The 27,849-nt window shown below is 43.0% G+C and overlaps 1 protein-coding gene across 10 annotated transcripts in view; it reads right to left on the bottom strand.

Annotated features, from left to right (window-relative positions):
• SLC17A5 (solute carrier family 17 member 5) overlaps positions 1-24,547 on the bottom strand; it is an 87,712-nt gene extending 63,165 nt beyond the window's left edge. For 2 of the 10 annotated variants that reach the window (XM_055113887.2, XM_055113884.2), the window contains exons 1-6: positions 18,429-24,525; positions 9,058-9,254; positions 6,345-6,578; positions 3,071-3,158; positions 1,282-1,368; positions 44-162 (exon numbers count right to left, since the gene is read on the bottom strand). In XM_055113887.2, the coding sequence (XP_054969862.1) occupies positions 44-162; positions 1,282-1,368; positions 3,071-3,158; positions 6,345-6,578; positions 9,058-9,254; positions 18,429-18,522 (819 nt within the window). In that variant the 5' untranslated portion in view covers positions 18,523-24,525. Of the gene's footprint in view, positions 1-43; positions 163-1,281; positions 1,369-3,070; positions 3,159-6,344; positions 6,579-9,057; positions 9,255-9,934; positions 15,344-18,428 lie in introns of those variants that run through there. The other 8 variants (XM_034962384.3, XM_063605380.1, XM_003809524.5 and 5 more) reach the window with 8 other exon arrangements.
• Positions 24,548-27,849: the final 3,302 nt, after the last annotated feature.

Here is a 27,849-nt window from a genome sequence, read left to right on the forward strand (position 1 = left end):
AAAAGTTTCTGACATTAATTTTAAAATGTGTCAAAGTCCATACCTGATTTCTTAATGATGAAAGAATGTATTCCTTTTCATAATGGGAAATTCTCTTGTGTTTTTGTGGTGTGTCACTAACTAACCAGATCCACAAAAGAAACCAAAATATTCCAATAGTACCTTAAAATAGAAAAATAATAGTTAGATAAAATTAGAATGTACCAAATAACAAACAAAACAAAACAAAAACACAAAATTAGAATGCACCAACAATTTTTACATGTCTTGAAAAAATTATGTAACTATAAATTCAATGTAAAACTGACTTCAGTTTGGATTCAATTTCAAGTTTCTCTCAATTCTTTAATGGGATAATTGCTATAACTGTATTATTGCTTATACATTTTGAAGAAAACAACTTTTTTTTTTTTTTTTTGAGATAGAGTCTTGCTCTGTCGCACAGGCTGGAGTGCAGTGACGTGATCTTGGCTCACTGCAACCTCCGCCTGCCGGGTTCAAGCAACTCTACTGTCTCAGCCTCCTGAGTAGCTGGGACTACAGGCATGTGCCACCACGCCTGGCTAATTTTTGTATTTTGAGTAGAGATGGGGTTCCACCATGTTGGCCAGGCTGGTCTTGAACTCCTGACCTCGTGATCCACCCGCCTCGGCCTCCCAAAGTGCTGGGATTACAGGTGTGAGCCACTGCACCCAGCCAGAAGAAAACAACTTTTAACCACATGACTTTGCCTATCAGGGTCTACCAGACAAATCTTTTTGAAGATACATTTCCACAATCTACATATTTCCAAAGGTGTCTGTTTTTGTTAGTTGAGTTTTAAATTTTGATTGCAGATATATTTCTTGCATGACATGTCTATGTGAAAATCTAATTTATTAAAAATGTGTATCATGCTGCCAAGGAAATTGAGCAATAAAATGCCTTGGGACTAAGTAAAGAGAAAAAAAAAAAAAAAAACATTAAAACTACCAAGTGAGAACATCCTACTTTGCTTGAGAAGAAATTCAAAATACCTAAGATAGTGATTTTTTGATAGCAAATATACTATTTAAGTACAGGATCAACAGTCATTTCTACTGAGAAATATTCCAAAACTAACATCAGCTCGTAACTCAAATAGGTCAAGTAAATCATACCAACTTGAAAAACAGGTTATCAGGAAGTGTTTCAGAACTATGGTTCAGTGATTTGGAAGATATATTTTTAAAACATTATTAGGCTACTATTATTACATTTTGAATTTGTTACATTATAATTTAGCTAAAATTTTAAACTTACCAAAAAAGTAGAAGACATAAGTCCAATTCATATAGTAGCAAATTATTCCAGAAAGAGGAAGAGAAATTACTGTCCCAAGCTGTGCTCCTAGAACAACACATAAGACTATTTTATAAACTTTGGAGAGAGAAACAAGGATAGGACAGACAAGTCTACTGCTTACAGAGGATGGGTAACAGGCTGGGCACAGTGGCTCATGCCTGTAATCCCTGCACTTTGGGAGGCTGACGCGGGTGGATCACCTGAGCCTAGGAGTTTGAGACCAGCCTGGGCAATATGGCAAACTCCTATCTGTACTAAAAATACAAAAATTATCTGGGTATGGTGGTGATGCACGCCTGTAGTACCAGCTACTTAACTACTTGGGAGGTTGAGGTGGGAGGATCGCTTCAGCTGTTGAGGCTGCAGTGAGGGGCGATTGTGCCACTGCCTTCCAGCCTGGAGTGAGACCCTGGCTCAAAAAAAAAAAGGCTAAAATTTGGTCCCATAGAAACAAGATTAGAAAAAAGATATAGAGGTAGTATAACAGGACAAGCAAAGGAATGGAAGTAGTAAAGCAGACAGTAGGCTTGGGAACTTCATTTGGGTAAAGGAAAGGAAAAGCAGATAAAGCTGGAAAAATAGGTTGGACAGTTGAACAGTTACTGAGTACCTACTCCATGCTAGGCACTATCTGCCAGAGATATAAGGCTAGCTGCAACAAAGTAGTGAAGACTGTAAAGAATCTTGCCCCTAGTTCAAGGAGTTTGGGATTTATTCAATAGGTAAAGGGGAACCTTAGATAGTACCTGTTCTTGAACCTATCATCAGATTTCTCATGTCAATCTCAACATAGCTGCAAGAATAATCTTCTTAAAATGTAATTGAATCATGCCTCTTAAAAAACAATCTACATTTTTTCCTGTAGCCTGTAAGACCTGATATAACCCGGCTCTTATCTCTTTCTCTAACCTCATCTTATGCCATCATCCTCCTTACTCACTGAGTTCTAGCCATCCAAAGTAGTTTTCCACTTCTTTTAACCCTTATGTTATTTCTTGCCTGAGTGTGCTCGTACATGCTGTTCTGATTGGCTGAAATGCTCTTCTCCCTGCATGAATGGTTTGTTCTTATCCTTCAGATTTTAGCTTAAAAGTACCACAGAGAGGCCTTTTCTCAACTACTGTATTTAGAAAGCAGTCCGGTGGAAAAATTTTAATTCAGTCAATGAAAGAAAGGCTAGAATTTCTTATGCAATCTGATAAAATTATAATTCACATATATAAAACTCATGTTATCTCACCTGTAGATCAAAATGATGGCAAATAAAGATGCAATAGAAAAAAGATGCATGAAGAGAGGGGTTGAGAATCATGATACATTCATTAGTTAATCAAAACAGAAATCACAATTTAAGGACAAAAACACTCAATTTTCTAGCTACTGGCCTTTTTTTTCCTTTTTTTAAAATAGCATCTCTAAACAAACAAAAATAAAATTTAAAACCCCCAAAAAAGTAAACAGAAAAAGAAAAAAAAATAGCATCTCTATACCAATATCTGAAAACACAACATACTTTGAAATAGATGATGGCAGATGGGGAAAATGACATTAGTCAATTAAGCTGCATTACTATAAGTTGTTGAGCCAAAGAGAAAAATTGGTAATAAAGTTATACTACCGAAACTTAATGTTCTCCCCAAAGGGGCATCCAATCCAACATTGCATCGTTCTGGTATGCAGGCCCTTTTTCCCAAAGGTTGATATATACATAACATATTACAGCAAAATTTGGTAATTGTTATCTCACCTGCATATGAAATGCTAAGAAGTTTGCTTCTTTCAAGAGGGGGAGCCCAAGAAGACCACATGGCATGCATGGCTGGAAATGTAACACCCTGAGAGAAGGGAACATGATATTTCTGATGAAATGTAAGGTAGTTTTGTTAATGCTTTAAAGTAAGTTAAGTATTTTGCTACAAAAGCATTTTCTGGATAAGAATCAAACAAGAATCAGGTTCCATGAAATGAGAAATTTTTACAGTGTTAAGTGAAAATATCTTATAATGAAGTACTTTCAGAATTTGAGGCTGGGTGTGGTGGCTCATGCCTGTAATCCCAGCACTTTGGGAGGCCAAGGCAGGAGGATTTCTTGAGCCCAGGAGTTCGAGATCAGCCTGGGTAACGTAGTGAGACACCATTTCTTAAAAAAAAAAGTAAAACTCCCCAAAGATTCATGGATTTTGGAACTGGTTTTAAGACAACAAGATAAGGGTTACAATAAATCTAAAATAATTGTACTGAGTGAGGACATAAAGGGATCTTGCTCAAGGTTAATTTTACTCATTCACTTTATTAATCACCTGAATGAAAGGGAATATTACTAACTTATAACTTTAAAAAATACTGAGCTAATATTTTGGGATACTGAAAAAAAATTCAAGCTGACAATCAACCAGAAAAACAGTCCTATTAAAAAAAGGATGAATTCAATTAGCATGTTTACAGCCTTTCTTCTTTTTTTTCCTGTGATAACAAGCCTAGTAGATGCCAATTACTGACACGGAGAGGTAACAGGATGTGGAAACAGGGAGTTTCATAGAGACTGGGTAAATGAGGAGATACCACAGGAGAGTGAGAGAGAACGGCTCTCCTTGGACACTCTCTGTGTCACTTCAGAAAGATTAGTTAACCTCCCTGAACTTCAAGGCGGTTGCATAATTGTTGTAAAGATAAATGGTAGCTAGTGCTATTATTAGTGGAGAGAAGAATACATGTTTTAATACTTTGTACTTTCCGCTGACTCTTTCAAAAACAAAAACAAAAGGAATTAAAAAAAAGTAATACCAATGGAAGGCAAAGATGATTTAGGTACATTGCAAATCAATAAGAATCTATATCATGGAGCATCCACAGGATGAGTCATTATAGAAGAAAACTTAAGATGTTTGGAAATGCCCACAGAGATTATGTTGTAGAAAACTTTATTATAAAACCTAGCGACAATGTAGGTATATTTATGGTGAATCAGATGGTAGGAATGCAAGATAGTAATCTAAGTGTCCTTTATGAATGAGGAAATGCACCTGTGATACATATTGAAGGGCTGAAGAAGGACGAGAGAACCTGAGTATAAATACAACTTAAATTCTATTTAGTTGTTGGCTGGACACGGTGGCTTATGCCTGTAATCCCAGCACTTTGGGAGGCGGAGGCAGGTGGATCACTTGATGCCAGAAGTTCGAGACCAGCCTGGCCAACATGGTGAAACCCCGCCTCTACTAAATATACAAAAATTAGCCAGGCATGGTGGCGCATGCCTGTAATCCCACCTACTTGGGAGGCTGAGGAAGGAGAATTGCTTGAACTCAGGAAGCGGAGGTTGCAGTGAGCCGAGATCATGCCACTGCACTCCAGCCTGGGCAACAGAGTGAGACTCCGCCTCAAAGACTAGAAAAAAATAAATAAATGAATAAATAAAATGTCACCTGAGATAACAGTGGTAATATGATCAATATGCTGTAATGTTAAATTAGTGGCATAAACTGGAAGTAAAATATGGGAATACATTCAGCAAGGAGATTGACTACTAGGATCAGAGAAAATATGCTAGATTTAAGTATATTTTACTTTGTCAAGAAGAATAGGAACCTGGTAATAGAGGAGTAATTTTAATTTTGTGATCAGGAAGGGTTTACTTAATGGACCTCTACTGATAAGAACAAAATAAAAACATTCAGATGAATGAAAAATCTTTTAATAGTACCTGGCAATTTCCAAAGTATTCTAGCAATCCTTATCACATATGAATTTTATATCTAATCTGTGACTGAAAACAGGGAAGGTATTTTAGTCCCAGTTTAAAAAATGATGGGACTGAGATCTAGAGATTAGAGCTTACCTAAGGTTTCACTGTTAGATACAATAGAGCTATTATTCAAACTCTGGTCCAGTGTTCATTCCAACAGCATGATACACTGCTACTTAAAATAATCTTCATGCTCTACACCAAGCCCAGTGGCCATTATCTTGCTTGAATTAAAGAAATGCAAGAGAGCAAAATACACCTTTCCCTGGATTTCAGAGGTAGAAGTTCAAAGTTATAAAGGAAGAGTGAAAATTATTAAGTATGGGGGTACACATGATGAAATACAAAAGAAAAGTGGGAAGGAAAAGAAAGACAAGAATCAAAATTTTAAAAAATGATAAAACTATTAGGAGGGAAATAAAATAGGCAAAAATCAATAATACTTCTAAAAAGAGCAGAATCATAGAACTAAATTGAGATAGTTATATAAAATCATAAAATATTTGTCTCTAAGTTACAAGACCAGAAAAAATAAAAGAATAAGTGATAAAAAAGAAATTAAATGCAACTCAACAGTCTATTGTGTAAAATGTGCTTCAGACTTGGGCATCAATGATAGAGCAGAGTTTAACGGTGGCAAGAGTACAAGAGGTAAGGATGGTCAATCTTAACCATTTTTTTTTCTTTTGAGATGGAGACTTGCTGTCGTCCAGGCTGGAGTGCAGTGGCACGATCTTGGCTCACTGCAACCTCTGCCTCCCGGGTTCAAGCAGTTCTCCCACTTCATCCTCCCGAGTAGCTGCGATTGCAGGTGTGCACCACCATGCCCGGCTAATTTTTGTATTTTTAGTAGAGATGGGGTTTCACCTGTTGGCCAGGCTGGTCTCAAACTCCTGACCTCAAGTGATCCACCTACCTCGGCCTCCCAAAATGCTGGGATTACAGGCATGAGCCACCACGCCCGGCCTATCTTAACCATTTATTAATGGTTTATTTTCTTCTCTCCTAAAGTATGAGCTATGAAGTCTCTTTTGGAAAAATGTTTTCTCTGGTTTTTGAGTAAAGGTTCCAATTTCGGGGTGCTCCTACTAGAGACCTCATTTACCACAAACAAAATCTATTCAGGTAATTTTCTAGTTAGTCCTTTCTCTAAAAAATAAACCCCTGTTATCATCCAACGTTATTTTTTGGTTCATATTCATACCAAAGAATGACATCTTTAAGAAGAGAAGGAGACACAGGGTAAGAAGTAAAACAAGAGAGAAAAGAAAATTACCTCTCCTAGTCCTTCTAGTGCTCTGAGTACAATGAGTGGTCCAACTCCTAAATCTGCAGCAATGGGAGTGAACAGGGTGAGGACAGCAGTGCCAAGGATCCCAAATCCTAGCAGCATTTTCCCCCCTATTTTGCTGGCAACATATCCTCCAGGAATCTGTGTGATGATGTAGCCATAAAAAAAGGAACCGAGAATCCATCCTTGAGTTTCTGCATCCCATTGGTACTTCTTACCCTACAAAAATCAGAAAAGAATAAAACAATCCTTTAAGACCTTCACAGAGCAGGTCTTTTCTCTTACTGGCATGTAAGTACATATAAATGAGATTTTGAACCACTATTTTGGACTGAAGAACATGCAAACTTTCTAGTAGGTGGGTGAGTCATAACAATATAGACATACAGTATTTAGAAGTGAATGAAAAAGAACTGACAGTCGTAAACTTCAAGAAGGCTTGCAATTTTATAAAACTAGACTGCAGGATGAGCTGCCAGAAGCTTTATAATAACTATGACCAAGAAGGCTCACAAAAGAATCACAAAAATGGTTTGGGTATCTCTGAGCCTACTATGGCTCGGGAGGCTGCCGTCCCCCCGGCCCTGCCTTCCCCTCCCAAAAAAAGAGTCACAGGCTTAATCCAGAAAGCTATTAAACAGAAAACTGTAGTGGCTGAGCTAGGCTTTGGGAACCAGGCTTGGTTTTAATCCTAGCTCTATTACTTACCGAATGTGTGATCTGGGAAGAGGAAATGAAATAGGTACATAAAATAAGGCTTGATGTACAGTTAGTGTTCACTTAGTGCTGGCTATTAACATGCATAAATGTAGATATTAATAATATCTCCCCATTTCAGACCAAGCACTTAAACAAGCACATGGAACAATTCCAAAGAGCAAGAATTTAAATCAAGCCACAAACTTCATGTGAATAGAACCTGTGTTTTCATTAGTAGCAGCACATAGCAAGGTACTAATGAAGATTTAGTGACTGATCTGAGTATCTGACATTTTTAATGCAGTGTAGCTGTATAACAAAGCCAACATGTCAAGAACCATTCCGGGATTTCTTTCTACTGCTGATATTAGGCAGATGAAGATAAGTAGCAGGGTTAACAAAAGCACTTTGCAAAGAAAAAGACACAAAGCAAACTCCTACTTTTCCTTATTTAGGGTACCAATTTGCAGTTTATCTGTGGAATTCTAGGATTTCATGTACATTCCAGCAGTATTGTCCCTGAAGGTCACAGGTTGGAGTGGAGAAAAGTGAGTGATGTGTACCCAAATGTTACTCAGCAACATTATTAAAGTCAAATATAAAAATTTTTGGAGAGATTTATTTTGTTTAGAGAGAAGCCCTCTTTCCTGCTTGAATGCTCTGCTTGTGAATGATAGAGGAGATTCATTTAAGTATGAACTAGTATCTTCGTGAGCACTGAAAATGGGTGAAAATTTATTTATTTATTTATTTATTAAAAAAATTTTTTTTTGAGACGGAATCTCGCTGTCGCCCAGGCTGGAGTGCAGTGGCGCGATCTCGGCTCACTGCAGGCTCCGCCCCTTGGGGTTCACACCATTCCCCCGCCTCAGCCTCCCGAGTAGCTGGGACTACAGGCGCCCACCACCTCGCCTGTCTAATTTTCTGTATTTTCAGTAGAGACGGGGTTTCACCGTGTTAGCCAGGATGGTCTCGATCTCCTGACCTCGTGATCCACGTGCCTCGGCCTCCCAAAGTGCTGGGATTACAGGTGTGAGCCACCGCGCCTGGCCAAAAATTTATTATTTTTTATTTATTTATTTTTTTGGGACGAAGTCTTGCTCTTGTTGCCCAGGCTGGAGTGGAATGGCGTGATCTCGGCTCACTGCAAACTCCACCTCCCAGGTTCAAGCAATTCTCCTGCCTCAGCCTCCTGAGTAGCTGGGATTATAGGTGTGTGCTACCACGCCCAGCTAATTTTTGTATTTTTAGTAAAGACAGGGTTTCACCATGCTGGCCAGGCTGGTCTCGAACTCCTCACCTCAGGTGATCCACCTGCCTCAGCCTCCCAAAGTGCTGGGATTACAGGCATGAGTCACGGCGCCCAGCCTGCAAATGTACTTCTAAAAAGAATACTAGCTTTTCTTTCTGTACTGTCTCCTTGTGTGATAAGCAACATAAAATGAAGTATATATAACTTAATTATAAACAAATGATGAATACACATTTATCAATTCCACTATAACATAAGGTTGGCAAAATGACTTATGTGGCTTAGGTTGGGCATGTGTACATTCAGAAAAGAATGACCTAAGAAACTGGCCAGTTCTTGTTTTTCATCTTGCAACTGAGATTACCTAAACTCTCTTGCAGCTGTAACTCTATAAGTGATATAGGGTTATAAATAATACTCCTATAAAAGCTATTTAGAAAATTTAAAACAGTTTAATTTTCTGTTATATAAAACAGGTTTTTCCAAATTTTCTTTAAGCATGGTATGTTTATAGAGGGAATGGAAGAACTACTTTTCAAACAGATGAAGGTGTATTATGGCATAGCAGTAGTAGCTATAGCTACAAGTTATTGCCCAATCAGTTCCTGGGAAAACACAAAAAGAAAGTGATTCAGAGTATACACAAACAAAGTACAGTTTCTGTAGGATGAAAAAAGACCTTTTAATATTTTTACTTGCAAGTATTTTAGGATAATTAAAATTGTTTCCTTAAAAAATAGCACCTACCGTTTGATTATGATGAACTTTTATGGGAGCAGAATGCTCTGGACACGCCTTGGAAGTTCTATTATCTTCTAAAGTTGTATTTGAATCTACCATATCCACTAACGCAACACTCAGATTCACACGTAATGCATACACAATGAAGAAACCAAAAAAGGCCAAAATTGCTAAGTTGTAACGAGCAGAGCAGCACACTGGAGCTGAAATAAAGATTGGGGAAAATTTTTATTTATTTTTAAATTTTTATTTTTAGAGACAGGGTTTTGCCATGTTGCTTAGGCTGGTCTTGAACTCCTGGGCTCAAGCCATCCACCCACCTCAGCCTCCCAAAGTGCTGTGATTATAGGCATTGGCCACCACACCCGGCTGCTTTAATTAAAAGAGTTAATTACATGATATTGTCTAAATAATGAAAAAGGTTGCTTTTTAAAAGTACAAAAATAATTATGAAAAAATGTTAAAGAATATTCTTAGATTAAGCAAATCTAAGAAACATTTGTCAAAGATTAGCTGTTCCTCATATCTGTAGTTTTGGTAAAAATTTCACACGAGAGCCTGAACTATAAGAAAGTTCATTAAAACATGGAGGTAGTAGTTTTATCACCTTTGCTGAGAAAAAGATCTATTCCAGATTCAAACTGAACCCCTACTCCTTGTCAGCTGGCAAAGATATACGGCATGAGAAAAGCAGGTAAGGAGGTTTAATGGTATTACTATTTCTGAAAAACTATCTGAAACATGGTCAATAAGTACTTGAGTATTATTGACATGATATATTACTGATTATGAGTTAGTAGCCATCTCATTGTTAAATGTAGCATAGCAAAAAAAATTTACTGCCAAGGGTAGGGCATGAAATTTCTCTTGATAAATTTCTTACCTCGAAGAGTATCCTCAGAGGCTGGGTTTGAATCAGAAGCCATGATTAATACTTAAAGCCATCGTAAACTAAATGCATTTAAGAATCTAGAAGCAAACTTGCAGAACCTATGACAGTTGCAGCATCTGTGACAGTTGCTCAGTAGTTATCAAGCGTAAAGGGCTCACAGTAAAAAGGGAAATCAGTGAATGTACCACCATGATTAAAAAAAAAGGATGCCGGGCACAGTGGCTCACGCCTGTAATCCCAGCACTTTGGGAAGCCGAGGCGGGCGGATCACCTGAGGTCAGGAGATCGAGACCATCCTGGCTAACACGGTGAAACCCCGTCTCTACTAAAAATACAAAAAATTAGCCGGGCGTGGTCGCGGGCGCCTGTAGTCCCAGCTACTCGGGAGGCTGAGGCAGGAGAATGGCGTGAACCCGGGAGGCGGAGCTTGCAGCGAGCCGAGATCGCGCCACTGCACTCCAGCCTGGGCGACAGAGACAGAGACTCCGTCTCAAAAAAAAAAAAAAAAAAAAAAAAAAAAGGAATGCAGAGTAGGTTGGAGGAACCAATAAAAGGATCATGTGAGAGGAGGAGTTTGACCTATTTATTACTCTAACTGTGGGCTTATGCATAGTTTCTCTTTGTTCTTCTTTTATTGAGTTGCAGAATTGGAGAGGGATGGGATTCAGGATGCTGACTAAGGATAATCAACCTCTTAGTAACAAAGAGAAATTAGCTAATCCAGAGTCTGAACATCTTTAAGTTTAGTAAACTCTGAGTGGCTGATAAATACCTCTTTAAAGATGTAAACATGTATTTCATTAAGCAATGACATATTAAAATTAAATGAAAATATGTGTGCTTTTATTTGGTAATGACACATCAACATCATATAAATGTTGTATGTTTTTCCCCTACTTAAGAATCCTGGTGTTTTCATTAACCTAGCATCAAAGGAGAGAATATATTTTACAGAATACAAAAGTCTTGATACTGGCTCAGATGAACTGATTGAGACTGAAACATTAATGAATATGCACAACTATACTTAGGTTTATATTAATATATTATGATCCAACTCACTTTTCTGTATGCCCTCCTATGTTTAACAACTGCTATTATTTTTTTTTTCCCTGTGTAAGATTTACTTCTTTTAACAGGAAACTTTTCATTTGGCATTCTTAAATCCTTTCTTCAGGGGTACAGCTAAGAAATTTATGGTACCACTACCATAGTTAGATCCAGATCTGTAAGAACTGAATTTCTAAAGTTCTATTCACATTGTCTCTTTACTAGAATCTAGGCGAATTTGCTTTCTGCTGCAACCAAATGGGCAGTTGTCCAGTTAATGACAGTTTGGATATTGTGAGGCATGTTTTGTAAAAAAACACATTTTCTTTTTTCTTTCTTTTTTTTTTTTTTTAGAGACAGGGTCTTGCTCTGTTGCCCAAGCTGGAGTACAGTGGGTGATCACAACTTTCTGTAACCTCGAACCCCTGGACTCAAGTGATCCTCTCACCTCAGCCTCTTGAGTAGCTGGGACTAAAGGCATATGTCAGCATATCTGACTAATTTTCAAATTTTTACTTGTAGAGTCAGGGTCTCACTATTTTGCCCAGGCTGGTCTTGAACTTTTGGCCTCAAGCAATCCTCCCATTTCAGCCTTCCAAAGCACTGGGATTATAGACGTGAGCCACTGTGCCCAGCAGAACACGTTTTCTTTATCATTGCTCTGTGTCAGGTGATATTACCTAGAAGTCTGGATGGGGGACTCAAAAATCTAGCTAAATTTGTGCATTAAAATGTGTTACTTTGAGTAATTTGAAGCAAGAAAAATCCAGATTTATGTACTATGTCTGTTTTGTCAATGCAGCATTTAAAAAGATCATTACCTATTTCAGCAAAGGAGTGATGAGATGTGATTTATGGTTTAAAGAGCTTATCTGGTTGATGGTTTAAAGAGCTCATCTGGTCCCTGCATGGAGACTATAGAAAGGAGAAGTGTGAAGGGTGTAAGGAATGTACAGTCAGGGAGATCACTTAAGGGACTACTGTAGCTTTCCAGCTAAGAGATGAAGGTGGCTTAAACTAGAGTGAAAGCAGCAGTGAAGAAAAATGGGCAGATTTGAGATGTTTAAAGGCAGAATTAACAGGCCTTGCCCAAATGTTAGATGTGGGAGTAAGTGAAGGGGAGGGATGAAGTTATTAGTAATTCTCTTACTCTAAAAAACTGTATTTTATGCTACTGTAATTTGTAATGTTATTACTTCATTCTATCCTTATTTGCAGTTATCTTATTTTACTGTACATTATTAGTTTTCCCTAAGTGATGCTTTATTGGGACTATGATATACCTTATCATGTGAATTACAAGGGGCTAGAAGGTTGAGAAGTGAAAGAAAGGTAAGTAAAATGATTTCAAACTACTCATGGTATTACTTGGAAATCTGACCTACAAGTTATAGATCAGGCAACTTTAACTTTTGGATGCATAGTCAGTAATTAGAAAATAAAAAGCGGCCAGGCACGGTGGCTCATGCCTGTAATCCCAGCACTTTGGGAGGACGAGGTGGGCGGATCACCTGAGGTCAGGAGTTTGTAGACCAGCCTGGCCAACAAGGTGAAACCCCGTCTCTACTAAAAATACAAAAATTAGCCGGGCGTGGTGGCAGGCACTTGTAATCCCAGCTACTCGGGAGGTTGAGGCAGGAGACTCGCTTGAACCCGGGAGGTGGAGGTTGCAGTGAGCCGAGATCACGCCATCGCACTCCAGCCTGGCAGACAAGAGCGAGACTTCGTCTCAAAAAAAAAAAAAAAGAAAAGAAAAAGCCAACTCAGGTGTCACAAAGTATATTACTATGAGATTCTAAGAAATATTAAAAATAAACAATTACTAGCTAATAAAATGGTTGCTGATTACAAATATATTCAATCAGAAAATTTTTATTTCAAGAAGGTATAGCAGTAAAGAAAAACATGCCTGTGAATGTGAATATTCTTTGAAATTGATCCAACAAAAGCATGCTTGCATGACCAAGAGAGAGAACATCCATTGAGCATCAAGTTCAAAGCAAAATCATGCTTGCATAAAGAACATGGCACCCATCAAAAACAAACATCAGCTTCTAAAGTATGTTTTAAACTTAGGAATGCGTGTGGGTGTAACTGAAAGTACACAGGCTAATTTAGAGTGGGACCTGGGAATGAATCTCTGTTTCTGATTTTTCACTGGCTGTGTGCTTTTGTAGAAATTACTTACTAGTTTTCATCCTCAGGTTTCTTAGCTATAATATGTAGAGACCACCATCTACCCACTGGGCTGCATGGGGATTAAATGAAATACTGCAAGACATTATAGCAGGCACTTAGTAAAAAGGATTTCTTCCTCCTTTTTATCTGGAGAAAGTTATGCCAATAAGACAAAGTACTATGTACATATATATAAAAAGGAACAAAAGAGGCACATTAATATGATGGAGGGGACAGTGGAGACAGAGAAGGCCTCTTGGAGAAGTCTTCTTCAAGGAGCAGGAAGTCACCAGTAGGGACAGATGGAACAATCCAAGCAAAAGCAGCAGCATGTACAGAGGTATGGAAATGAGACAGATAAACATAGGGAGAGCAGGACATTCTAAATGATCTGCAGTATCTAGATTACGTATTGTAGTAACTCTAAGAACTAACACTATTGAGTAGGATAGTGGTATTAAGTTTAATAACATAAAATAATATATAATTCTTTTTTTTTTTTTTTGGAGATAGAGTCTTTCTCTGTCTCCCAGGCTGGAGTGCAGTGGCACAATCTCGGCTCACTGCAACCTCCATCTTCCAGGTTCAAGCAATTCTCCTGCCTCAGCCTCCCGAGTAGCTGGGACTACAGGTATGCATCACCACACCCAGCTAATTTTTGTATTTTTGATAGAGACAGGATTTCACCATGTTAGCCAGGCTGGTCTCAAACTCCTGACCTCAGGCAATCCGCCCACCTTGGCATCCCAAAGCATTGGGATTACAGGCGTGAGCCACCATGCCTGGACAATAATAGATAATATTTATTATAAGCCGGGCATGGTGGCTCACACTCGTAATCCTAGCACTTTGGGAAGCTGAGATGGGGAAGGATTGCTTGAGCCCAGGAGTTCAAGACCAGCCTGGGCAACATGATGAAACCCCATCTCTACAAAAATTTCAAAATTAGCTGGTTGTGGTGTTGTGCACCTGTAATCCCAGCTACCTGGGAGGCTGAGGTGGGAGGATGGCTTGAGTCTGGGAAGTTTAGGCTGCAGTGAGCTGTGATTGTGCCACTGCACTTCAGCCTGGGCAACAGAATAAGACTCTTGTCTCAAAAAACAAATATTACTAAGCACTTTCTATACGCTTGGCACTAGTCGAAGTATTTTGCCTGAATTAGGGTTATTATAAGGATTCACTGAGTTAGTAATGTAAAATACTTAGAAGAGTGCTTGGCACAGAGTAACTGTGAATTATCATGGTTTTTTTTTTCTGGAAATTAGGAATTGAGGTTATTTCTTAGGAATTGAGGTTAGTTCTCATTTGTGAGAAATTGGGATCTGGGAAAAGTAAGAAATTGTTGAAGAGAGTGGGGGCATGAGGTTCTCAGTGAAACACTGGAATGCTGAGCAGATACTCATACAGAATTGGTGGGAACAATCTGCCCTAGTGTGTAACTTCATAAGCACTGCATGCCTGTGTCCAGGAGTAGGCACTAAGAAAGCAGAGAGCTGGCACTGAGATGGATGTGATGACAAAGCAGGGGGCAAGGGAATCGAGAGTATTGGCAAGAAAATAAAGTGTTGGGCTGGGTGCTGTGGCTCACCCCTGTAATCCTAGCACTTTGGGAGGCTGACGCAGGAAGATCACTTGAGCCCAGGAGTTTGAGACCAGCCTGGGCAACTAAGTGAGACCTTGTTTCTACAAAAAAAAAAAAAAAAAGAAAAAGAAAAAAAGGCCGGGCACGGTGGCTCACGCCTGTAATCCCAGCACTTTGGGAGGCCGAGGCAGGTGGATCACGAGGTCAGGAGATCGAGACCATCCTGGCTAACACGGTGAAACCCCGTCTGTACTAAAAATAGAAAAAATTAGCCGGGCGTGGTGGTGGGTGCCTGTAGTCCCAGCTACTCGGAGGCTGAGGCAGGAGAATGGCGTGAACCCGGGAGGCGGAGCATGCAGTGAGCCGAGATAGCGCCACTGCAGTCCAGCCTGGGCGAAAGAGCAAGACCCCGTCTCAAAAAAAAAAAAAGAAAAAGAAAAAGAAAAAAATTAGGCAGGCGTGGTGGCACATGCCTGTAGTCCCAGTTCTTCAGGAGGCTTAGGTAGGAGGGTCACTTGAACCTGGGAGGTTGAGGCTGCAGTAAGACCTGTTTGAGCCACTGCATTCTAGCCTGGGCAACAGAGTGAGATCCTGAAAAAAAAAAAAAAAGGAAATAAAGTGTTGGACTTTGATTGTAACCCAAGAAGAAAGCAAAATGGAGAGGGCTGAAAGTTTAGGAAAATATACACTAGAATATAAAAGTCTATAAGGGCAGGAGCTTTTGTTCTGTTTTGTTTACTTCTTTGTATCTCCAGTGCCTAGAGCAGTGTATGGGAGAATTAGCATGCTGACACAATTCTACTTTCTACACTTTGTATTCTACTTATGGAATAGTCATGACGGTAATTAAGACAGACAGACTCATGATCCTATCAAACCTTCAGATCTACTAATTACCAATTTACAGGAAATCAGGAGGGCAGAAGATGTTAAAGGACAACATAAGGATATAAAATTGCAGGGAAAAAAAAGGAGCGGGGCGGGGGAAACAGATTAAAAGAGACAAAAAACATTTCAATCATTTGGAAGGTATGGACATTATTGAGATCCTGATTTGAACACACTATAGAAAATTAGGACATAGGCCGGGCCCGGTGGCTCAGGCCTGTAATCCCAGCACTTTGGGAGGCCAAGGCGGGTGGATCACCTGAGGTCAGAAGTTAGAGACCAGCCTTGCCAACATGGTGAAACTCCGGCTCTACTAAAAATACAAAAATTAGCTGGGTGTGGTGGCGTGGGCCTGTAATCCCAGCTACTCAGGAGGCTGAGGCAGGAGAATCACTTGAACCGGGGAGGCGGAGGCTGCAGTGAGCCGAGATCGCACCACTGCACTCCAGCCTGGGCGACACAGCAAAACTCCGTCTCAAAAAAAAAAAAAAAAAAAAAAAAAAAATCAGGACATAATTGAGGAAATATGAACACTGAGTATTTTGTAAGTATTATTATTATTTTATTATTATTATTTTTTGAGACGAAGTCTTGCTCTTGTCACCCAGGCTGGAGTGCAGGGGCGTGATCTCGGCTCACTGCAAGCTCCGCCTCCCAGGCTCACGCCATTCTCCTGCCTCAGCCTCCCGAGTAGCTGGGACTACAGGCGCCCGCCACCACGCCCGGCTAATTTTTTGTATTTTTAGTAGAGACGGCGTTTCACCTTGTTAGCAGGGATGGTTTCGGTCTGCTGACCTCAGGTGATCCGCCCGCCTCGGCCTCCGTAAGCATTATTTTTATTTGCTGTGATAATGGTACTGTAGTTATGTTAAAAAGAGTCCTTATCTTTTAGAGGTAAATAATTGAAATATTTACATATGAAATGACATGGTATCTGGGATTTGCTTCAAAATACACAGTACGTATGAGCACAAGGCAAGACTGGCCATGAATTGATAACTGTTTAATCTGGGTGCTGGTTACATGGGGGCTCATTATATACTTCTCTTAATTGCCATATATGCTTCTTCTCTATAAAACTTATCATATTCTAAATAGCAAAAACAGTATGTTACTACTATTTCCACTTCACTTGCTCTCCAGTGGGTATGTAAAGAGGGAAAATAAAAAAGGAAATTGTTATAACAAAGGTAGCTACCTAAAGCCAGGAAGGACAGGGCCAGTACCATAAGATCCATATACTCAACCCATGAATCAAGTAGGGATTGTTTTTAAAAGGGATGCTATAAGCTACTTTTAAAAAAATCAACTTTATTGAAGTATAATTTACATGATAAATGTATACATTTGTCCATCTCAATCTTTATTGAGATGTATAACTTTTCTATCCACATCTCTGCCAACATTTGGTATTATCAGCCTTTTGGATTTTAGCTATTCTAGTGGGTGTATAGTGCCTCGTTGTAATTTTAGTCTGCATTTTCCTAAGAATAATGTTTAACATTTGTGCTAAATTTTGATTATACATATACATATTTTTCAATTGTAACAATGTAATAATCTCTGGCAAATATCTTTATTATAATTTTTATTTCTGTATTTCTATATTATTTTATGAGGAATATTATACAATTTGAACACTACAAGCCACAGAAAATGATCAGTTTATGGAACTAAGTCCGACTTCCAGGTAAAACGTAACTATGGTATGGTATTTACAGTTTGTGTTGACTAAAATAAGCTCCCAGCTGCCAGATGGAGCTGTAATGTTGCCACCTCTACTGCCACCATCTGGTAACATTAAAAACAAATAAAAATATAGAAACTATACAATTCTGGGTCAGCCAAAGTCAAATTTCCAACACAACTCTTTCTCACACACAGATCTTTGAAACTATAGAATGCATTCAAACTGATTTGTTCTTTAGTTTTCGTTACTTTCAAATAAACTATATTACAAAAGTGTCAAATAGCAAAATATTTTAATTTTCTCAAATTCAGGGAAGATGCTTTACGACGTACCTGCTTTTCGATTTGTTCCAAGACCTTTGGCAAATTACCTTAGAATTCCATAGGTATCTTGAGGATAACTGAACCTTTTCCTAACTTAAATCATAGACTGCCAGACGGAAAAAAAAAAATGTCCTCGATGTTTTTAGTCTCTTACTGCACAATGTCAAGATATTAGCTGGGTTATACAATAGTTGCCCTCTGCATACTCACAAATGTTAACTCCAGTCCTTTTTTGTCTTCCCTCCCCGCCTAAGAAGCTACCAGGTCACATGCTGGCGGATACGCAGTGGCGGAAACCTAGCGGTGAGAGGGAAGGACAGCCCTCTGCCTACTGATCTGCAGGTTTCTCCTCCAGTTTGCTCTTACACCGGGTCCTCCGCTCGGACCTTAGCCCATTCATTTGATGATTCTCTCCCAGTTCGTTCTTCCACTGGGTCCCTTGCTCAGCACCACCCAAAATAACCACCAGCGCAGCGCCGGCTGCACCGCCGCTCCCCGCCCCCGCCCCCGCCCCGTGGGGCTGCACCTGCCGAGGCCCCGGCTCGGCTCCGCGATCACGGTCGCGGCCCCCGGGGTCCCCGAGGGGCTTCTGCGCACCGAGGCAGGCGGGACTGAGCGGCACTCTGAACGGGCTCCCCTCTTAATGTCCCCTCGCGCCTGAGCAGCTCCGGTCCCGCCGGCGCAGGGTGCGGGTACCCGGGCCATGCCGGCCCAGAGACCGCCGCCCCCGGGACCGCCGCCCACTCGAAGCCCCTGGACGACCCCGCCGCTTACCGGCTTCGGCCCGTGGGGCGCCCGGTAGAAGAGGCGTGCGGTCCGTGCTCTCCTCGCCATCATTCCGGGCCAGGTCTCGAACCGGAGACCTCATGACGCCTACGTGGAGCAGGTGTACTCGCCACCTGGCAGAGAAGGGTGCGCCGGCCCGACAGCCCGAAGCCTCCGGGCCGAGCTGGCTGGACCGGGCGGGGCGGGGGCGATGACTCCGCCCCGCGGCCACGTCTAGTCCCCGCGGTCCCGCCCAGAGGCGGCCGCGCCGACTCCGCCCCCGCCGCCATCTTAGGTGTGGGCAACTCTGGCTTGGGTTGGACTAGGGAAGCGGAGTTCTGGGAGTTCTCGTAGGATTGGCGCAAAGTGAGCTCGCCCCGCCGGTCTACGCATGCCGGGGGAGCCGGTGTTCAGACGACTGTCTCCCGCTCCTGCACCCCCTTGTAAAGTGCAGGGGCCACCCTGCCCGCAGCGAGGATGAGTGGGGGCTTGCGGGCGGGCAGTGGGGACTTGAATTGCACATAATTAAGGGGAGGGCTTCGACCGAACTAGGGAAGTGGGTGGTGTGCATTTCACAATTTGACATTCACTTGTTAGCAGTCAGTTGCCATACTGTTAGCAACCTTTGTACGATCTACCTCGTGACTGTGACAGCATATTGTCCCTAAAATAGCTTTTTTTTTTTTTTTTGGTCTCCCAGACAGGGTCTTGCTCTGTTGCCCAAGCTGGAATGCAGTGGCGCAATCGCAGCTCACTGCAACCTCCAACTCCTGGACTCAAGCGATTCTCTTCAGCTCCCCCAAGTAGCTGGGACTACAGGGGCATGCCACCACATCTGGCTAATTTTGTTTCTACTTTTTATTTTTGTAGAGGCGTGGTCTTATTATATTGCCCAGGCTGGTTTCGAACTCCTGGGCTCAAGCAATCCTCCTCGGCCTCCCAAAGTGCTGGGATTACAGGCGTGAGCCACTGCTCCTGGTCCTAAAATAGCTTTTAGGCGGAAAAACAGCAATGGAAATTTGTTGAGTCCTATGATGTTGCTGGTTTGATAGGTAAAAATAATCAACATAGGTAGTTTCATATGGTTTGACCTATGGAATCCTCTGATGTATGTGTGCATGTTATATCTCCACGATAGAATTTGGATAGATTGTGCTAGCATTTGCGGACTCTGAAAGTGAAACTAGGAAAACCCAGCTCGCCTTGGCAGGGCAGATCTGGATCCGCCAATAAAGGCTGTCTCTGTGGAGGTAGAAAATAAGATGTAGATGCTCTCGGAGAGTTTGGTGTAGACAGGGAAGACCCGCAAGCCACTAATTCAGCAAACCAGGTTAGAAGCTTAGTGAGGTCCACGTGAGAACAAAGGGGAGGGTCCTTTACCTAGAAGGGAGGGCGAGGATTTCTGTAGGCATCCCTACCTCCAGATCAGTAAATGCTAGGAAAGTTCTCAAGTTAAAGCAGCAAATCAAGCCTTGTTTCTGAGTTACTGAATTACCATGTAGATTTTTACACTCTCTAAGGGTTGTAGAAAAATGCAATTTTCAAACTTGATTATGCAGAGTCACCTGGCAAATCCTTTTAAAATCTAGATTCAGATTCAGCAGATCTGGTGTGATGGTTAATTTTATGTGTTAACTTGCTGGATGTCTTTGGATGAGGTTAACACTAAAATCATTGAACTCTGGGTAAAGATGGCTGCCTTCCATAATATGGGTGGGCTTCCTTCAATCAGTTGAAGGCCTGTCTAGAATAAAAAATCCGACTCCCCCACTTCTCTTCCCCAAGCAAGGGAGACTTCTCCAGCAGAGCGTCCTCAGACTTGATCTGCACCACAGGTCCTCCTGGGTCTCCAAGCATGTGCACCATCATCTGTTTTGGGTCTGGAGTCGGCCAGCCTATATTGTGAAAGCCAAAACTTTATTACCCAAACTACCCAATTGGGGCTGTTTCTCTGAGAAGCCCAGTACATCTGGGATGGGCCTGAGGTTCTGTATTGCTAACAAGCTCCCAGATGACCAAGGTTATAGATAACTTGGGCCAGGGAATATAGTTGCAACAGACTTGAAAGACTTCAAACCAGAGGAATTCTTTTTTTTAATATTTTTTATTTTAGAAATTTTAGGTTTACATAAACGTTGCAAAGATAGTACAGTGAGTTCTCCATACCCTTTGCTTAGTTTGACCTATTATTAAGATCTTACATTAGTATCATGCATATATCATAACTAACGAGCCAGTATAGACAATTATTAACTGAAGTTCATACTTAATTTGCGTTTCTTTAATTTTTACCCAGGATCTCATCCAGGATGCCACATTACATGTCTCCTTAGGCTCCTCTAGATTGACAGTTCCTGACTTTCATTGCTTTTGCTGACCTTGACAGTTTTGTAGAGTACTGGTAGGTTTTGTAGAAAGTGTCTTAATTTGGGTTGTCGAATTTTTTTTTGAGACGAGGTCACGCTCTGTTGTCCAGGCTAGAGTGCAGTGGCACAATCTCGGCTCACTGCAGCCTCCACCTCCCAGGTTCAAGCGATTCTCCTGCTTCAACGTCCCGAGTAGCTGGGACTATAGGTGCATGCCACCACGCCAGGCTAATTTTTTGTATTTTTAGTAGAGATGGGGTTTCACCATGTTAGCCAGGATGGTCTCCATCTCCTGACCTCCTGCCTCAGCCTCCCCCTGCCTCAGCCTCCCAAAGTGCTGGGATTACAGGCATGAACCACCACCCCCGGCCTGAATGTTTTTCTTATAATTAGACTGGGGTTATGGATTTTTGAGGGAAAGGTCATAGAGGTAAAGGGCCATTCTCATCATGTAATGTCAAGGGAATGTGCTGTCAACTTATTTATCACTGATGATTATCACTAGTGATGGTAAGCCTCATCGCATGCCTGAGGTCGTGTTTGTCAGGTGTTTTCACTGTGAAGTTAACTCTTTTCCCCCGGCCTTTTCTCTTTGGAAGGAAATCAGTATGTGCAGCCTTCACTTAAGGGGTGGGGAGTTATCTATACTCCACCAGTTTCAGGGGAAGAATTCTTTTGTTTGGGAGATTTGTTTATTCTCCTACATTTATTTACTTATTCAATCATTTATTTTTATTAGTATGATGTCATGGTTATTATTTTATACTTTGGGTTATACTCCCAACACTATGTTATTTATTTTGTTGCTCAAATTGTTCCAGCTTTGGTGACTAAGAGCTCTTTCAGTTGGCTCTTGTGTCTTGCATGCCTCCATTGTTGTGTTTTTTGAGCATTCCCTTACTTTCTGGTACAACAAGATGTTCCAGGCTCATCTTGTGTATTCTCTACCTCTGCCATTTCTATAAGGAGAATGATATTACAAACTAACATCTGAGCATTGGGTGTACTTCCTATTGCAGTGTCATTGATTCTAGGTTCAGAGGAGGTACTTTGGTTTTTGTTTTGTTTTATAATCTTCCCAAGAAGAGTCACCTAAGCTTGAGTGCAGAGGTGTGATCACGGCTCCCTGTAGGCTCCACCTCCTGGGCTCAAGTGGTCCTCCTACCTCAGCCTCCCCGGTAGCTGAGACCACAGGCATGTGCCACCACGCCCTGCTAATTTAAAAAAATTTTTGTTAGAGACAGGGCCTCCCTGTGATGCCCAGGCTGGGCTCAAGCAGTCCTCCTGCCTTGACCTTCCAAAGTATTGATATGATAGGTGTGAACCACTGTGCCTGGCCCCAGGAAGATTAAAAAAAAGTATGATGACACATTTTCCCCCCTTATATCTGGCATTTATTTCTTGATTGCACACTACCATAAAAGATCATTGTTGGTGTTATTTATTTATTATTATTATTATTTTGAGACAGAGTTTCACTCTTGTTGCTCAGGCTGGAGTGCAGTGGTGCAATCTCAGTTCACTGCAACCTCCTGGGTTCAAGCGATTCTCCTGCCTTAGCCTCCGGAGTAGCTGGGATTACAGGCGCCCACCACCATGCCCGGCTAATTTTTTGTATTTTTAGTAGAGATAGGGTTTCACCATGTTGGCCAGGCTGGTCTTGAACTCCTGACCTCAGGTGATCCAACCATCTCGGCCTCCCAAAGTGTTGGGATTACAGGCATGAGCCACCATGCCCAGCCTATTTTTTTTTTCTCCTTTCCTGGTCTTTTTTTTTTTTTTTCTTACATAGTTTGTTTGAATCTGGATCCATTCATGTTCAGACCTCACATACTGTAGAAATCTCTCACATGTCTTTATGTTTTCTCCTTGCAATTTCTTTCTTTATTTTCTTTCTTTCTCTTTCTTTCTTTCTTTCTCTCTCTTTCTTTCTCTCTTTCTCTCTCTCTCTTTCTTTCTTTCTCTCTCTCTTTCTTTCTGTCTCTCTTTCTTTCTCTCTCTCTCTCTCTTTCTTTTTTTTTTTATGGAGTTTCGCTCTTGTTGCCCAGGCTGGAGTGCAGTGGCACAATCTTGGCTCAGTGGAACCTCCACCTCCCAGGTTCAAGCAATTCTCCTGCCTCAGCCTCCCGAGTAGCTGGGACTACAGGCGTGTGCCACCACGCCTGGCTAATTTTTGTATTTTTAGTAGAGACGGGGTTTTGCCATGTTGGCCAGGCTGGTCTCAAACTCCTGACCTCAGGTAGTCCGCCCGCCTTGGCCTCCCACAGTGGTGGGATTATAGGCATGAGCCACTGCGCCCGGCCTCATATTTATTCTTTAGTTGATACTTTTCCTTTATCAACACTTTAGACTAGCACTGTTCAGTGGAAATATAATGCAAGCCATAGATGTAATTTTAAATTTTCTAGTAGCCACATTAAAAAAGTAAAACAAAGCAAAACAAAAATGGGGAAATTAATTGTATAACATGCATTTTTAATCCGATATATCAGTTCAACATGTAATCAATATAAAATGATTAATGAGATAAGCTCTTTTGTTGGTACTAATTTTTTTTTATTTTTTATTTTATTCTATTTTTTTGAGACGGAGTCTCGCTCTGTCACCCAGGCTGGAGTGAAATGGTGTGATCCTGGCTCACTGCAACCTCCACCTCCCGGGTTCAAACAATTTTCCTGCCTCAGCCTCCTGAGTAGCTGGGATCACAGGCACCCACCACCACACCTGGCTAATTTTTGTATTTTTTTTTTTTAAGTGACTTCTATTTATTTATTTATTTATTTATTTATTATTATTATTTTTTTATTGATCATTCTTGGGTGTTTCTCACAGAGGGGGATTTGGCAGGGTCATAGGACAATAGTGGAGGGAAGGTCAGCAGATAAACAAGTGAACAAAGGTCTCTGGTTTTCCTAGACAGAGGACCCTGCGGCCTTCCGCAGCTTTTGTGTCCCTGGGTACTTGAGATTAGGGAGTGGTGATGACTCTTAATGAGCATGCTGCCTTCAAGCATCTGTTTAACAAAGCACATCTTGCACCGCCCTTAATCCATTTAACCCTGAGTGGACACAGCACATGTTTTAGAGAGCACAGGGTTGGGGGTAAGGTCACAGATCAATAGGATCCCAAGGCAGAAGAATTTTTCTTAGTACAGAACAAAATGAAAAGTCTCCCATGTCTACTTCTTTCTACACAGACACGGCAACCATCCGATTTCTCAATCTTTTCCCCACCTTTCCCCCCTTTCTATTCGACAAAGCCGCCATTGTCATCCTGGCCCGTTCTCAATGAGCTGTTGGGCACACCTCCCAGACGGGGTGGTGGTCGGGCAGAGGGGCTCCTCACTTCCCAGTAGGGGCGGCCGGGCAGAGGTGCCCCTCACCTCCCGGATGGGGTGGCTGGCCGGGCGGGGGGCTGACCCCCCCACCTCCCTCCCGGACGGGGCGGCTGGCCGGGCAGAGGGGCTCCTCACTTCCCAGTAGGGGCGGCCGGGCAGAGGTGCCCCTCACCTCCCGGACGGGGCGGCTGGCCGGGCGGGGGGCTGACCCCCCCCACCTCCCTCCCGGACGGGGCGGCTGGCTGGGCAGAGGGGCTCCTCACTTCCCAGTAGGGGCAGCCGGGCAGAGGCGCCCCTCACCTCCTGGACGGGGCGGCTGGCCGGGCGGGGGGCTGACCCCCCCCACCTCCCTCCCGGATGGGGCGGCTGGCTGGGCAGAGGGGCTCCTCACTTCCCAGTAGGGGCGGCCAGGCAGAGGCGCCCCTCACCTCCCGGACGGGGCGGCTGGCCGGGCGGGGGGCTGACCCCCCCACCTCCCTCCCAGACGGGGCGGCTGGCCTGGCGGGGGGCTGACCCCCCCCACCTCCCTCCCGGATGGGGTGGCTGCCGGGCGGAGACGCTCCTCACTTCCCAGACGGGGTGGCTGCCGGGCGGAGAGGCTCCTCACTTCTCAGACGGGGCGGCTGCCGGGCGGAGAGGCTCCTCACTTCTCATATGGGGCAGCTGCCGGGTGGAGGGTCTCCTCACTTCTCAGACGGGGCGGCCGGGCAGAGACGCTCCTCACCTCCCAGATGGGGTGGCGGCCAGGCAGAGGCGCTCCTCACATCCCAGACGGGGCGGCAGGGCAGAGGCGCTCCCCACATCCCAGACGATGGGCGGCTGGGCAGAGACGCTCCTCACTTCCTAGATGTGATGGCGGCCGGAAAGAGGCGCTCCTCACTTCCCAGATGGGATGGCGGCTGGGCAGAGACGCTCCTCACTTTCCAGACTGGGCAGCCAGGCAGAGGGGCTCCTCACATCCCAGATGATGGGTGGCCAGGCAGAGAGGCTCCTCACTTCCCAGACGGGGTGGCGGCCGGGCAGAGGCTGCAATCTCAGCACTTTGGGAGGCCAAGGCAGGCGGCTGGGAGGTGGAGGTTGTAGCGAGCCGAGATCACGCCACTGCACTCCAGCCTGGGTGCCATTGAGCACTGAGTGAACCAGACTCCATCTGCAATCCCGGCACCTCGGGAGGCTGAGGCTGGCGGATCACTCGCGGTTAGGAGCTGGAGACCAGCCCGGCCAACACAGCGAAACCCCCTCTCCACCAAAAAAATACAAAAACCAGTCAGGCGTGGCGGCGCGCGCCTGCAATTGCAGGCACTCCGCAGGCTGAGGCAGGAGAATCAGGCAGGGAGGCTGCAGTGAGCCGAGATGGCAGCAGTACAGTCCAGCTTTGGCTCGGCATGAGAGGGAGACCGTGGAAAGAGAGGGAGAGGGAGACCATGGGGAGAGGGAGACCATGGGGAGAGGGAGCGGGAGAGGGAGCGGGAGAGGGAGAGGGAGAGGGAGCATTTTTGTATTTTTAGTAGAGACGGAGTTTCACCATGTTGACCAGGCTGGTCTTGAACTCCTGACTTCAGGCTATCTGCCTGACTCGGCCTCCCAAAGTGCTGGGATTACAGGCGGAGCCACCAGGTCCGGCCTGGTACTAAATTTTTGAAACCCAGTGTGTATTTTATACCTACAGCACATCTCCATTAGGACCAGCCACATTTCAAGTGCTCAATAGCCACATTGTGTCTGGGTCTACCATATTGGACAGCATAGTTCTAGACCATGTGAGGGCTTACACTCTCTGTCTCTCCCATCCGCCATCCTGTCTTTGGATGGGCAAGGAACACCTTTTGGATAGAGTATCTAGTTCAAAAGCCTCTAGCTGTTTTTCTTAGTTTCTTCTTCTCTCAAATGAAGATAATAATAGAAACATTTTCATAGGGGGGGTTGTAAGAATTAGATAATTAAATAAGATAATACCTGTAAATTACAGTACTGTACCTGGTGGGTACTGTACTGTAATTATTACATTTCAATATCTGTTAGCCATTAGCATTTTTTTTTTTTTGAGACGGAATTTAACCCTCATTACCCAGGCTGGAGTGCAATGGCGTGATCTCGGCTCACCGCAACCTCCACCTCCTGGGTTCCAGCGATTCTCCTGCCTCAGCCTCCTGAATTGCTGGGATTACAGGAGCCTGCCACCATGCCCAGCTAATTTTTGTTATTTTTAGTAGAGATGGTGTTTCAGCATGTTGGCCAGGCTGGTCTTGAACTCCTGACCTCAGATGATCCACCCCCGCTTGGCCTCTCAAAGTGCTGGGATTACAGGCGTGAGCCACCGCGCTTGGCCACCATTACCATTTTTTTAGAGTTAAATTTGCTTTGCAAAATGAGTTTACCTATCTTAGGAACAACCCATTTGATTTTAATTATATCTCTTTTAGGATACATATCATTTTCTGTATGGAATTTTATAGTTAGTAGTTGATTGTTTAATGTTTTAGTTTCCTTTTATAACTGTAGGTTTCCTAGGAGCTGGAACCAAGTCTTATTTATTTTTTGCAACCTGAGCAGATCCCAGTTCTCGTCCTTTCACTGTGTTCATTGTGTTTCACAGTGCCTCATCATATTGGCCTTAGTGAAATTTTCAAGTATGTAGGAATATATGGGGAATAAAAAGTAAATGGAGGGGCAGATATTTAAATAACCAATTTAGTAATTAATTACTTTTTGAGACGGAGTCTCACTCTGTTGTCCAGGCTGGAGTGCAGTGGTGCAATCTGTGCTCACTGCAACCTCTACCTCCAGGGTTCAAGCAGTTCTCCTGCCTCAGCCTCCTGAGTAACTGGGATTACAGGCACCTGCCACCACACCTGGCTAATTTCTGTATTTTTAGTAAAGACAGGTTTCACCGTGTTGGCCAGGCTGGGCTCAGACTCCCAATGTCAAGTGATCCGCCTGCCTCGGTCTCCCAAAGTGCTGGGATTACAGGCGTGAGCCACTGCACCCAGGCTGAATGATTAATTTAGACTTGATAAACTTGGTAAAGGAATTTTTTGATGAACGATATGGTTCTATAAAATAATCCTTTTTTGCCGGGCGCAGTGGCTCATGCCTGTAATCCCAGCACTTGGGGAGGCCGAGGCAGGCAGATCACCTGAGGTCAGGAGTTCAAGACCAGCCTGACCAACACAGAGAAACCCCGTCTCTACTAAAAATACAAAATTAGCCGGGTGTGGTGGCTCATGCATGTAATCCCAGCTACTCGGGAGGCTAAGGCAGGAGAATCGCTTGAACCCAGGAGGCGGAGGTTGCCATAAGCCGAGATCATGCCATTGCACTCCAACCTGGGCAACAAGAGCGAAACTCTGTCTCAAAAAAAAAAAAAATTATAAAAATAATCCCTTTTTTAATACCAGCTTTTCCTCTAAAATAAATTATAATAAATTATAAAGATTATTGGCCAGGCATGGTGGCTCATGCCTGTAATACCAGCACTTTGGGAAGCCAAGGTGGGAGGATTGCTTGAGCCCAGGAGTTCGAGACCAGCCAGGACAACAAAGCAAGACCCCCATCTCTGTAAAACAAACAAACAAAACCTAAAAGAAAAAACTGGCGGGGCGTGGTGGCTCACGCCTGTAATCTCAGCACTTTGGGAGGCTGAGATGGGCAGATCACCTGAGGTCAGGAGTTCGAGACCAGCCTGGCCAACATGGTGAAACTCATCTCTACTAAAAATACAAAAATT

This window comes from Pan paniscus, chromosome 5, assembly GCF_029289425.2.
Source record: "Pan paniscus chromosome 5, NHGRI_mPanPan1-v2.0_pri, whole genome shotgun sequence".
NCBI lineage: Eukaryota > Metazoa > Chordata > Mammalia > Primates > Hominidae > Pan > Pan paniscus.